The 13,973-nt window shown below is 42.1% G+C and overlaps 1 protein-coding gene across 1 annotated transcript in view; it reads left to right on the top strand.

Annotated features, from left to right (window-relative positions):
• Nucleotides 1-13,973, top strand: part of PGBD5 (piggyBac transposable element derived 5) — a 38,778-nt gene that overhangs the window by 12,526 nt on the left and 12,279 nt on the right. The window contains exon 3 of the mRNA XM_010707022.3: nucleotides 8,055-8,235. Within this exon, the coding sequence (XP_010705324.1) occupies nucleotides 8,055-8,235 (181 nt within the window). The remainder of the gene's footprint in view (nucleotides 1-8,054; nucleotides 8,236-13,973) is intronic.

Below are 13,973 nucleotides of genomic sequence, written 5' to 3'. Positions count from 1 at the left end.
CACAGACCAGTGGCAGGGCTGGGAATAAACCTTGGCTCTCCTAACTCAGGCAGTGTCATATCTGTTGCCTTTTGCTGCTTTTTCTGCTTCAGTATGTCTTTATTGCATGTCTTTATTGCATCATTCACTTGCAGCAAAAAAATGAAAACAATGCAAATATCGCAGTTTTGTAATAAATGCTGTAGTTCATTCCTGATGCCAAACAGGGTGGGTGCAGTTAGCTTGAGTATTTCATAGCCCTGCTGATTTCACAGGCTAAGAACTCCCAGAATTTAGGGAAACTGAGAAAATACCCCCAAACAGTTAATGATTTTGCAATACATCATGTAAGTGAATACAGTCTCTGTTAAGTTGTAACTGTTTTTACCCATTTCCTTTAGAAAGGGAAAAGCAAAGAGTAAACATGCCTGGGATTAACGTGGTTCTCAGGGTCAGAATTGTGGGAGCATTAGCCATCTGTGCATTTGTTAGCAAAGCTGCTCAGAAATGTTGGTGTTTCAGCCTATTTAAGTTCTGTTTTGAGATTAGCCTGAGCCAAGGGGTTTCTTTAAACAGCACCCTGATAATTTTTCTGTCGCTGAAATAGTTACATCTGAAATGCACAGATGTAGCGGCTGTTTTGAACAAGTTCTCAAGGTCAGGTTCTCAAGGTCAGGTTTTGTCTGGGAGGGAGTCCCAGGAAATCTGATCACCTTCATTTGCCAGTCACTCTTGGCTGGAAAATCCTATCTGCTTTCTCCCTTTGGCTCCCACTAGGCTCTGTCTTTTTAATGCATGTGATTTTGTGTTGTCAGCATCTGAGAATTTCAGATCTCAATTAAAAGTCTCTAATCTTCTTACTCTCCAGTGTTATGCAGGAAGGTAGTTTTGCAGATGTGTGGTGGGCCAGCCCCATTTGTTTGTCTAGGGTTCAAAAGCTTACTGTCTTTCTTACTTTCTTTCCCTATTAAAGGGAAAAACAAACATTTAAATGTGACCTAATGCAGAGATTCCTCTCAGAGTTGGCCCATGGTCTCAGTGTCAGTTGTCAGCTAGGAGGGAATGTTATTATTTAGTTCCAGTCTGTAGTGCATGGGGATTTAATGATGCTGTTCACAACTCACAGATTAGTGCTATAGTCCCCTTTTTGCAGCTGTTCTCACTCACTCTCTGCCTAAAAAGCTATGGGTCTGCTTCACTCCCTCAATTAATAGTATTGCCACAGGAACTTCCCTCACACATCCTACCCCATGTGCTATGTGCTGTAGGCAGAACAAGAAGATAATCTTTCCCCTGGCAAGTTCAATATCTAAGCATGAGATGGAAGTGTAAGCTGCCATCAGCTCATCAGTTTTGCTTGGATGCTTTTCAGTTGCCCAGAGTCTGCAGGCTGGATACGTGCAAATGTTATTTGCTGGCTAATACAGGCTGTAGGCAGCTAGTACGGTATGCTAGGGCTAGCATGCTGCTTGGCAGCAACAGACATCTCCCAGTGAGTCCACAGCCATCAGCATTGTTGCTTCTTGGAAATGAGTTAGGTCCTTAGTGGGACTGAATTGCCATCCTCTGTTTTTTTCTTAAGATTTCATGCTTTTTATGTAAGTATTTTCTCCTTGAGCTACTAAATATTATCCCCTTAACAGTTACAAGATGTTAGATGGTTTTTACTTATCTTTCACCACTTAAATACATTCTCACTTACATAACTTTGCTTGTACACTTTCTTAAAGCTCAACACTAATTTTCTCAGGAAAACTGAGCTAAAAATTGTGTCACTGTGTGGCAACATAGTGAGGGCCCAGTCGTGGACTTGGCTAACAGCCCAATGAAATGGCTATAGGTAAGAAGGTAGCCACACAAATGCACAGAGTAGAAATTTATTGGGAGGGAAGGAGGGTTCATTGTTTTTAAGGAAAATGTTGAAGGAGGAAAGAGTTTGTGGAGATTAGCAGATTTTCATACTAAAAAGGAGAAGACCAGCATGGAAAGGAGCAAAAATGGCCTTGTTTGGCAACAGTAGTTGGAAGTCTGGCTTCTCAAGGAAACATAGGCAGGAATCAGTATATTGAAAAAATATAGGAAGAACTCAGTGGGGAATGCTAAACTAGAAAGGCTTGTATCCATTTTCCAGGCCCTCTTCTATTTGATGCTGTAAACAAGAGGAAGCTGGCAGAATGTTGAGATGGTCAGAGCAAAGGATTATTAGTCCAGACTAGATGGGCCCCTGGGCAATCTGATCTAGTACTTGATCTAGTGGCTGGCAACCCTGCCTGTGGCAGGGGGTTGGAACTTGATCATCCTTGATGTCCCTTCCAACCAAGCCATTCTATGATTAACCAGATACACTGCCTGGAACTCAAGATGCGCGTGAGCCAGGACCAAGGGAAAGAACAATGATTGTGGTATTTGAGATGAGAGCCCACAAGTTCTTAGGTATTTGAAAAACTGGGAAAGGATTTCTCATAGATGTTTTGTGGATAATGAATCTGTGTTAAATGTGGCTGGCCTGGGAGAAGGTACAGAGAGACATCTACATTTGGTGATCTACAGATTGTACATTCACCATACAGATAAATACTTTGGTGTTCTCAGTGGTGAACAAATTACTTGGAGGAAGGATGTCAGGGAGGAAAACTTAAGCTTTATTTTTAGCTATATTGGACCTTCAGTATCAACTTTACCAGCATCTCTCTGCAGTATTACCAAGATCTTGTTAGAAACTTTGATGAATGTACATAGGCAAAACAAAGATTTGACAATCCACAGAGTTGTTAGCTGGATCTGTATGTCGATGCCCTCTGAAGTCATTCAAAATAGAAGGCAGAGGAAGAGGGGGTCAAGGAAAGAGCTTCTGGGGCTACCTAAAAATCTATCTGGGAACAGTTCATGTCCCCTGAAAGTATCTGAAATAGCCTTTGACAAGTAGGAAGAGACTGAGAAGAGGTTAAAACCATTGGAAAGATCCAGTGTCAGTAAGAGCACCGTAAGTACACCAGCAACAAACAGCTGCTGAGGAAGAACTAGACCTAACAGCTGGCTGATAAGAGGACATTAAAGAAGGGAAGGACATGGGCTGTAGAGAGTTTGTGGTAGGATTGGAGGGGAGGATCTCCCAGCAGTGATGAAAACAGTAACAGCTGAAGTAGGGTTTAGAGTAAGATGTGAAGGCAGGGTGAGGCAGGATCTAGAGACCAGTGCGAGTATTTGGCTGGGAAAAACTGCAGAAAAATGAAGCTAACTTTTCAATAGCAATTCAGGATCCAATGAGAATAACAGTAGCATTCATTCTCTTGCATTTATAAGTGTTATCTGTAAACCTGGTTCCTGTTTTGTCGTTGTTTACTATCTACCCTTTATTAGATAATGTAGCCTTCAAAATCTTCCTCCTGCTTATTACTATTCACCCCCCTTTTCTTCCAAATGTCACCTTTTTCATTTGAGAATTGTACCCTGAGGTGCTTTAGTTATATATGGATGCAAAGTACTTGGGATACAAATGCTTTCAATCTGCAATCCGAACTATGAATATTAACAGAACATTTTGGTTTCTAGGGCACTTTCAAGTGTACAACCAAGTGGAAGATTTTGTCTCTAACTGATCCATTTTTACTTTGTTTCTAGCAAGACCTTATGAGCCTTCTTCATGACTTTTCCATAGAGAAAATTGCCAACACAAAACAAAAAGAGTCTTGGTGGCTTGTAGCATAGATGTCTGCTCTGAAATCTTCCATTCTCTGGTATTGCTTTTTGTAGCAACCTTCTTCTGTAGCCAAACATTTTATGTTTCTGAATGACAGGTGATTGATTTGCCTCTTTTCTGACAACATGTGGAATCTCCTGCTCAGAAGTGTCATGTCTTCTCTGTCTGCCTTTGTGTAGATAAACGGACTTTCCAAAACAGTTTGCAGTGTTTTTCTTGTTTTGTAAGAGCTAAGCACAGTCTTAATCAATGCCTTGTCACTCTGTCATTGAAGTATATTAAGTGATAGCTACTTTTGCCTCTGTGATACAAAAGAAGTTGTAGTGGATGGGAAGATGAGCCAGTGGCTGTGAAGGTCTGTTCTTATTGTCAGGCATTTAGGACTGTCAGGATGGTGCATGGAGACTAAAGGCAGGAGAGAGGAGGTTTTGAGGGATGAGTAAAAGGGTGTGAGAAGGCAGAGCTGGTATTGTGCAAGTGGATTAAGACATGTTGAATTAAGACATGTTGGATTAAGAAGTATCTGGTGCAGCAGAGCTACCCTAGATAAAATGATGGCAGAACTTAAAGTGTAACTGTTCCAATAAAGAGAACTGAAGGATGGCTAGAGAAAGCTCCTTTTCTGTTCTAAGACTGCAGGATAAAGAACTTCAGCCTGTATTTGTTCTTAAGAGAAATGATGTTACATCTGCAGAAATTATCCCATTTGCTGTTGTAGACTGATTGGATCACTATCATCTAGAAAGAGCTACACAGTAAATGAGATTTCTGCTGACATTTGAGAGATTTTTTGACTGTCACCTGCAGAAGCAAAGGGTGTTACGGCCAACATCTCCATCTGTTGTCCAGCAGCAGTTGTCAAGCCTGTACTTCTGACGATGCTTTCCTGTTAAAGCATATCAAGGGGGCACAAAGCTCTGATGCTGTCCCAAGGCAGCTCTGGTGAATGGTTTAACAAATATTTTTGGGGCAGCAGATTCTGACTGTGCCTGTGAAGGTCTTACAGTCAGTTTCTGGCAATTCTGTGCTTTGTCTGCATACTCCCAAATGTTAAATAACTCAAGTAATTAATTATAGAAGGTGAGGAGAATGCTGTGGACTTCAGTGGTGAGGGTCAGTATGATTTGAGGTAGAATGAAGTAAGCTGGATGGAAAGATGAGAAGAAAAATAAAGGCCATATGGAATCCTAGGTACTTGGAAGGATATTTGAAGCTATGCTTTTGCCAGCTGTCTGTACCCAGCCACAGTTTCACAGCAGCCTTAATGCCTTCCAACATTATGCTGCTGTCACCCATCCTCCCAGTAGAGCTAAACACAGCAAAGCTTTGAATGATGATTCTCCAAAGCAAGAAAAACTGTGCCTAGAACAAAGGCTGTGCTTGTGTATGCAAGGAAGTGCCCAAGGAGAAAAAAGGAGTATGTATTTTAACATTGGAGGGGGAGGGAATGTTCAGCACTAGATGTGGATGTTTGGGAAAAGGACATGGGGAGGTAAACAGAGTGAAAGGGAAAGAGAATCACCATGAGATCATAACAAGGACCCTCGAGTCAGAGGGGAGCCCAAAGGAAAGGTGCCAGATGTTAGTTCTGCTTACAGAACATATGGAATATGTAGCATCCGGGTATGAAAATAGTAAGTGGGGACATGCTCTTCAGAGAAGCTGCTTTCAGACCCAAACCAGCCCATAGTAAGGGAGCAGTTGGGGCACCCACCAGTGCCAGCAGACTTTTTCATCCCTTGGCATGGGCTTCTGCAGGGAACACAAAGTGAGGATGGAGTTGCAGAGTCTCTTGGGTGGTTTGGTTTTACTGCAGTAGGACAGGGAAAATGCAGAGCATTTTCCTAGGCTTAGAAATGCCTTCTTTGTTTTCAGCTCAGCTGCTAACCCAAGGTCAGAACTAGTCTGTTTGCAACTTTTGTGTGTCCTCTTCACCTCTTTGTCTGTAGATTTTTAAGGGCTATTTGTGTGGTCTCTCTGCTGGCACACTACTAACCTAATCTTAATTTTGATACCAATAAACCTTGATACCATGCACAACCTTTGCTGTAAATCTGGAACAATCTGCCCTTTGTATGTGTTCCACTGTTAAGCTGCGCTTTTGAGTTCTATTTCATAATCTAAATAACTTATTGTAATTAACTAGTCCTAAGCTTAGCATTGAAGAAAGCACAAATTTGACAGCTTTCAGAAGTCAATGGAGGATGGTCAGAGAATGAATAGCTAGGGAATATTACATTAATATGTCTGGAATACTAGTGCTGGGAGATGCAACATCTAAAGTAGGGAGAAGCTGTTTAATTTAATTTTGTCCCTCTCTTAGATCATCGAGATAATAAAAAATTACAGAGAGCACTATTGCAAACATACAAGAATTTTTATTCTCTGAGCGCTGTAAAGAAGTTTCTTTTATGAAGGAGTGTGTTGGTAAGATAAATATTTAGGAAGGCAACATTGTGTATTCTGGATGGCGAGTTCTCAAGCAAGTTTAGCAAACACTCATTTTGGATACATCACTCCAACAAACAAGGCACAATTCCCTTTCCCTACACTTGAATACTGAGAAAGTTTCAGCTTCAGAGAAAAGCTGAAATTCCTGAAATTTTCTGAAATTCACAGAATCACAGAATTGCAGAGGCTGGAAAGGACCTCCAGAGATCATTGAGTCCAGCCCAAATTTCTAAAAGATTTGAAGAGGGGAAGTTCTGGAATTCCTAAAAGATTTCAGGGGGAAGTTCTTCACAGAGAGTGGTGAGGAACTGCAACAGGCTGCCCAGATAGGCCCTATTCCTGAAATTGTTTAAGCTAGGTTGGAGGGGCCCTGGGCAGCCTGGTCTAGTACCAGATATGGAGGTTAGTGACCCTGCCTGTGTCAGGGGTTTGGAACTGGATGGTCCTTGGGGTCCCTTCCAACCCAAGCCATTCTGTGATTCTATGAATGTTTCAGAGCCAAAGTCACATAGACGTACCTACCTGGACAGCTTTTTCAGAAAATAAGCATTTGTGTTTATTTAAATCTTTGAAAGTAGCTTGGTGCTGTTTGAATGACTGAATACAGAGTCTGCATCTTTCCAGCAAGTTATTTCTCTTGAGTTTTACAACAAGATAAGGGTCAGACACCTCGTTCATTTTGATGGATGGTGAACTTTAGTGAAAGTTACACTTGTGAAATACTTCCAGAGAAGGCTTCTGTACAAAAGAAAGGTCATGTAGAGGCAGAAAGCACGTAGCAGTGCAGAAGTCTCCTCTTCTAGAGGGGTCATTTATAGGAATGAAAGAAGAGCTTTATTTCAGTGCTCTTTCGGTTGGTGTGAGTATGCTAACTGTGCTGTGTTCAGTTAATTATGCTTTGTTCACATTACTGAGGGATAAATGTTCCTGCTCTCTAACATGTATGCCCACCTGCAGGTGATGGTGGCAACTCTCTTGAAATGCGTAGCCATGTGAGTTGCACAGCAGCAGAACACATGCTAAAACGACTGCAGCCTGCTGCAAATGAGCCAGGCATTTCATTATTAAAAGCAGCGTATTGCACTGTACTCTGCTTCCTGGTTCAGTCTGTTTTGGTGGGTTGTCTCCAAATCCTGATCTAAAAGGATCTCAGATTTAGTGCTGAGCCTGGAGAGTTTGATTAGGATGTTCTGGCTGGTTAAGTATGTATATTGCTGGCTCCTCACATTTAATGGGGGTGCACAGACACTGGTATTGCAGCTTAAGTGACTGCTGCTAACAGAAATAAATCAGAACATTAATGCAGGGAAGCTCATGGGCCATTTCCTTTTGGTCATCTTGTAAAGCCTCTTTGGAACTGAAGTTTCTGTGCTCTCCTTTTGCTGGCATCAATAAAGCCTATACAGACTCAGTAGAACACGTAATCTTTTCTATGACTTGAGATTTTTTTCCTGCCAAGCAAACAGTCTTCCAACTGCACAACAGTGACAGGAACCTCAGGAAGCCCTAAAATGGACGCTATGTCTATTGGTAGCTACAAAAGCTAACCTGAGGTAGTTTTAAAATAACAGCTCCTCAAAGGAGCCTTCATTTGTGCCCAGACTGCTAGTTTTATTTTTTTATTGTCCGCTTTATTAATATTTTAATAAAAAATAAAAAAATAAAAATTTTGTTATTTATATACATTAATTATATTATATATTTTGTACATGACCCAAGACAGTTCCTCTTCAGTCAATGTGGCTCAACTAAGTCCAAAGACTGGAACACTTGTGCTTTAGATATCTGCAGATTATTAAGCGTTTCTGCTGCCTTGATCTTCACATTGTCTCCCTTTGAGCAGATGCACTAGCCATTGCATCTGCTTCCTCTGCCTCTGGATTCATTATAATCTGTTGTCTTTTCTCTCTGTTACTCCTTTAAGATTTACGTCCATCTCAAAGAAGGCAGTGGTGCTGACGGGCTGGATGCTTTGAAGAACAAGCCACAGCTGCACAGTATGGTGGCCAAAAGCCTTTGTCAGAATGCCTCTGGGAAGAACTACATTATCTTCACTGGCCCAAGCATTACCAGCCTCAATCTCTTTGAAGAATTTGAGAAGCAAGGTGTGTATTGAGTGATTCACTGGGTTTTAATGATAACAGGCCTAGGGGCCTCCTGCCACTGAATTAAAAAGAACCTCCTAAAAGGCTTCAGTGAGATCTCAATTCTGTGTATGGCTAAGTTAGTCATCCCTCAGAAGAGATTTCATTTATGGAAAGGTACTATGAAGAGTGCTTTTTAAGTTCCATCTATGATCTTCAAATCTTCCAAGCTAAAATGAGGGTATTTAAAGCCCTGGCTTTTGGACTTTGTTAGAAATGTGAGGTCTGATCTTCTGTATGACCTAGGGGATTTTTCAAGGCATTTCCCTATTTGCCTGTGATTTTTTTGTTCCTGTTGCTAAAAGACTAGGGATGCAATGAATCCTTAAAAATGTGTCTTTAGAAGTCCTTGCTAGTTTATTATCAGTTAGATGTGACTTCTTGGGGTGATAATTTTATGTTGTTGCAAAAGCCCTAGCATAGTTCAGCTTTTTGCTAGTACAAATAAGCCTTGGTAGAAAAGTTGGTATTTGGAAAGCATAATGAACTCTGCATTTGCCAGGAGAATGCCCTCTGTTACACCAGCGTGGCTCCTCCAGCCAGTATCTTGCTAGTGCAGAGAGTAACCTCGAGACATCCTTTCTGTCAAATGCCTCTTCACCTTATGTGAAATAGCTGCATGCTACCTTGCTTTTGGAGATGCTAAAGACTTGTGATTCCCCTTGAATTATAGGCTCTTGCACTCTGGCAATCAGATAAAAGTCATTTCAGTATAATTCTCAGCTAGTTGTTCAGTCAGCGCAGCGTTGTGGTACATGAAGCACTTGAAAGTATACACTATAGGAGGCTCAGGGCTGTTCCCCTTTTCAACTCATGGCTGATGACTGATTTTTGCTTTTGGCATGTTTTCCATTGCAGAAGCTTAAACCCACCTCTACCATTATAGTAATGTGACATGCTCCAAAGCAAAGGGAAACAGCTCAGGATTGAGACAAATATTTTGATTTGCATCTGAAACAAGCAAACCAGTCAGCTATACCAGTGCTGTAGTTGAGCCCCTCAGTCCCGTACTTCAAAATGCACTGACACTGAGGGCTGTTTCAGGTGCAGAATTTAGCTCCTAAGCTGTTTTAGGTAAACTGGGAGCTCACAGAATGTGAGTAGAATATCAGTGTATTATCACAAAAGAAGTTGTTAATTTTCCAAATGCTGTAAACAGCCGTATGGGAAAAAGTTGAGCGTATTTATGGTGCATTGGAATTACTCTTCTGTTCTGTAGAAAATGACCGGTTATAACCATTACATTTTTAAGGCTAACAAAGCTAGAATGGAAAGTGACTGGTCAGAAAAAGTACAGGATATCCCACATACTCATTGCACATGAAATGTGTCAGTTTAAGCATGAAGTGTGACAGACAAAGAGTCGCACTGTTTCTGCTCAGCTGGGAAAGGAAAAAAACAAATATGGCATCACCCTGTTAGTTCATAACCCCAGTGAAACAGGTAAAACCAGTTGTATGTTATCTATTTACAGATAATTCACATTGTTTACAGAGGTAAATTACTCGTGGGCTTTACACTGAACAGATAATTCTAATTAACGATTTCTAGCAGTAGAACATTCAGTAATAATGTTTTTACCACATGCAATTTGGACTTACTATCTGATCCAATATTCTATTACTATTTTGATCTCAGTTTGACTCATGATTTGTTATATTGCTTCCTGAGACTTTTACAATGTTTGACAGCTGCTTGCAAAATTAAATTTCTGATCTGGTACACTCTATCACTTCCCTTACTGGCTCTGAAAAATAATTTGGAATTCCTATATCATGCATCATAGAATGGCTTAGGTTGGAGGGGACCTTAAAGATCATCTAGTTCCAAACCACCTGCCTTGGGCAGGGTTGCCAACCATTGGATCAGGCTGCCCAGGGACCCATCCAACCTGGCCTTGAATGCCTCCAGAGAAGGGATATCTATAATTCCAGTGCCTCACCACCCTCTGAGTAAAACACTTATTTCTAACATCTAACCTGAATCTCCCCTATTTTAGTTTAAAGCCATTCCCCATTGTCCTATCACTATCAGATCATGTAAAAAGTTGGTCCTTCTCCTGCTTGTAAGCTCCCTTCGAGTACTGGAAGGCTACAATGAGATCTGCCCATAGCCTTCTCCAAGCTAAACAAGCCCAACCCCCTTAACCTTTCTTCATAGGAGAAGTTCTCCTGCCCTTTGATCATCTTCATGGCCCTCCTCTGACCCACTCCAACAATTCTTCATCCTTCCCCTGCTGGGGGCCCCAGGCCTGGACATAGTTCTCCAAATGGGGCTTCACAAGGGCAGAGTAGAAGTGGAAAATCCCCTCCCTTGCCCTTTTGGTCCTGTCTTTTGATGCAGCCCTGGATACAGTTGGCCTTCTGGGCTGCAAGCATACACTGCTGGCTCATGCCTGGCTTTTCATCTGTGGGGACCCCCAAGTCTTTCTCCGCAGGGTTGCTCTCTCTGAGTTCTTCTCCCAGTCTGTACTTGCAACTGGTATTGCTTCAACCCAAATGCAGCACCTTGCACTTGCTTTGTTAAATTTGATTAGATTCTCATGTGCCCACTTTTCAAGTGTGTCCAGGTCCCACTGTCTGCTGTCCCTCCCTTCTATTGTGCCAACTGCACCACTCACCTTAGTGTCAGCAGCAAATTTGCTGAGAGTACACTCAATCCCTCTGTCTGTGTCACTGATAAAGATGTTGCAGAGCATTAGTCCCAAGATGGACCCTTGGGAGACACCTCTTTTGACTGGCCTCCGCTTGGACATAGAGCTATTGACAACCTTCTGGCTGTAACAGTCCAACCAATTCTTTATCCATCTGGCAGCCCAGGCTTCAAATTCATATATCTCTACAATTTAGAGAAGAAGATGTGATGGGGCGGGACCATGTCAAAGGCCTTGGAGAAGTGCAGGTAGATGACATCGGTTGCCTTTCCCTTTGTTCATCTGTGCCATCACTTCATCATAGAAGGCCACCAGATTGGTGAGGCATGATTTACCTTTGGTGAAGCCATGCTGGCTGTCTCGGATCTTCTCCACATCTTGCATGTGCCTTAACATCTCTTCTAGGAGGATTCACTTATGATCTTTCCAGGCACAGAGGTGAGTGTAATTGGCCCATAGTTCTCTAGGTCATCCTTTCTCCTTTTCTTAAAAATGGGAGTGATGTTTCTCTTTTTCCAGTCACCAGGGACTTTGCCTGACCACCATGATTTTGCAAATATGATGGAGAGTGCTTTGGTGACCACACGAGTGAGTTCCTTCAGAACCCTTGGATGCATGTCATCTAGCCCCATGGAGCAGATTCCGTTTGCATCTTAGCTTTCATGACTCCATCCCTGCGCATCTGGACAGCATTCCTAGATTCTTCCCAGGCCACCCATCCCCAATCCACTGCTTGTACTTTTTACATAATGAAGGTCACAATGAGAATATGAGAGTGTGTCTGTTTAATAAGGATGTGGGATTGTTTGTGATTACCATGGGTGTTCACTCACAGGTTTCATAGTGTTGTTGAAGTGGAAGGACTGTGATAAACTATGAGAGATCAGATGCCAAGTGCTGGTAGAATCAGTAGGAGTTCTGGAGGAGAAGTCGAGTACTGACTGTACTGCAGAACAAGAAATGTGTTGCCAGCACCTGTTGGGATCCTGCTGCATTGGCTGTACATTTGGAGAGAGGCAGACAGAGAAGTCTGGACTCAGCCACCAAGCTGATGAATGCTGGACCACATGTTCCACTCTAAGTAGGGGACTGTGCTTGCTCAGCCCAGAGAAGTGAAGGCTTTGGAAGGGACCCAAAAGCAGCCTTCCTGTACCCTGGGGAGGTTATCGGGAGGATGGTGCCAGTTTTTCAGTAGTTCATTGCAAAAAGATGAGAGACAAGAGACGTAAGCGGAACAAAATAATTAGTTCAGATTAGATTTGAGGATTTTCTGAGGACAGTGAAGCAGGCTGCCTGGAGAGAAGTTACAGTCTCCATCCTTGGAAGTTTTCAATCCCAGACAAGATAAAGCAGTCCTGTCTGCCCTCAGAGCTTACTCTGCTTTCAGTAGGGGTTTGAACTAGAGGCCTCCTGAGTTGCCTTCCAACCTGAATTATCCTATAATCTGTTAGTTCCTACGATCCTATGAAAACTTTTGTGGAACTATAAATACCATTAGCTTTCCCTATGCCTCACATGCATTCCTGCAAAAATCACGGTGTTCTTTTTAGAGAGCCTGCTATGTAGCCTTAACTGCACAACAGGACAGAATACGCATCAAGTAAGATAAAGGGCTATCAATGAATATAATTCTAAGGTCTTTGGAGATACCAAGAGATGAGAAAACTTCAAAAAATAAGACTGGGAACTTTGATCTATTTCAAAATCTAAAACCTGAATAGATTAGTTTTCTTTTTCAAGGAACATTCAAAACATTTCTTTTTCTGGCCTCTGAATAGAACTGGAAACCTGCACTGAAATGCCCCAAATTCTCTGTTCTTTGAGCAGACAGCTGCTGTTATTTGCTGTGACAGTCATTCATAGTGCATATTCCTTTTCACTCCTCAAAGCAAAAGTGTTGTTCCCTACGGAGCACAGCATATCCTGAAGCCTCATGTTTCCCTTGAGGATATGAACCCTAAAAATCCCTGTTGTGCTTTCTAAAACCAGCAGGAGCAGCTGGCTCTGTACCGCAGAGCACTTGGACTCAAGCTGCAGGAGCAGACAGCTGGGTGTCCATGGTGCACACAGAATCATTGCAGGGTCCTGTAACACCAAGCACATGGTCTTAAGCAAGCTCACATCTCCTCGTTCCAACAGACCCCTGAGTTGCCATGACCCAGTGTTGCATGAGGATATATGGTTGAAAAATGTGTACTTCTGCCTGAACTGACTTCGGCCTGGATACTTTTGCAAATTGTATCATTTGCACGATTGAATAGGCTTCAAAGCAAGCTCTCTGTGGCCTGGAGACCTCGGGAATGAACCTGGATCACTCTGCCACACTTTCTCTTGTTGCTTTAGTCACAGCCCACGCTAGCTTAGGTGCTTGCATTTCTATACAGTTGCTGTTTAAGACTGGTGGGGAGCCTATCTCCTTGTCTCCTGTGCATGCAGCAAACACCTGTTGTGATTTAGACTTAATTACATGCAAAAACTTCATTGATCCAGATGGGCTTAATTTTTATTGCTTCTACTGCTATAGTACCTGGGTGGTTTTTAAAAATTCTATAGATTAAGGGTGTCATCCATGATGAGAGACACCAGTATATCTCAGAAGCGTTGAGCCTTTCTGTGCTGTGTAGCAGGGAGGTTATGCTGTGTGCTCCTGAGAGAGGAAATGGTTCCCATTATTCTGTGTGAGGATTGAAATATCTGCTGAAGGCTTTCTCCAGGCTTACTGCCTGAGCTAAAGGGAAAGCTGCAATTAATTATTATGGGATTTCAGAGATGTCTGTTACTATTTTGAAGCTCTAGCGCAATAATGTAGTTATTGGCTTGGTTTTATACTGCTGCAGTCTCGTGGAGAGAGTTAGTATCACCCTTCAGTGAGTCATAAACCTTAGGCAGTTCAGGAAAATTCTCAGGCTTATGTGTTGTTAGAGCAGGAAAGTCTTACTATTGGCTAGAAGAAAGCTTTTTAAAATTTTGATGTGTTAACACCTATGTTTGCAGGAACATGACCTCCATGACAGTATTTGCTTATGTACTGTATAGCAAGATAAGA

This window comes from Meleagris gallopavo, chromosome 2 (assembly GCF_000146605.3).
Source record: "Meleagris gallopavo isolate NT-WF06-2002-E0010 breed Aviagen turkey brand Nicholas breeding stock chromosome 2, Turkey_5.1, whole genome shotgun sequence".
NCBI classification, from domain to species: Eukaryota; Metazoa; Chordata; class Aves; order Galliformes; family Phasianidae; genus Meleagris; species Meleagris gallopavo.
This window is presented reverse-complemented; position numbering and strand designations above follow the sequence as displayed.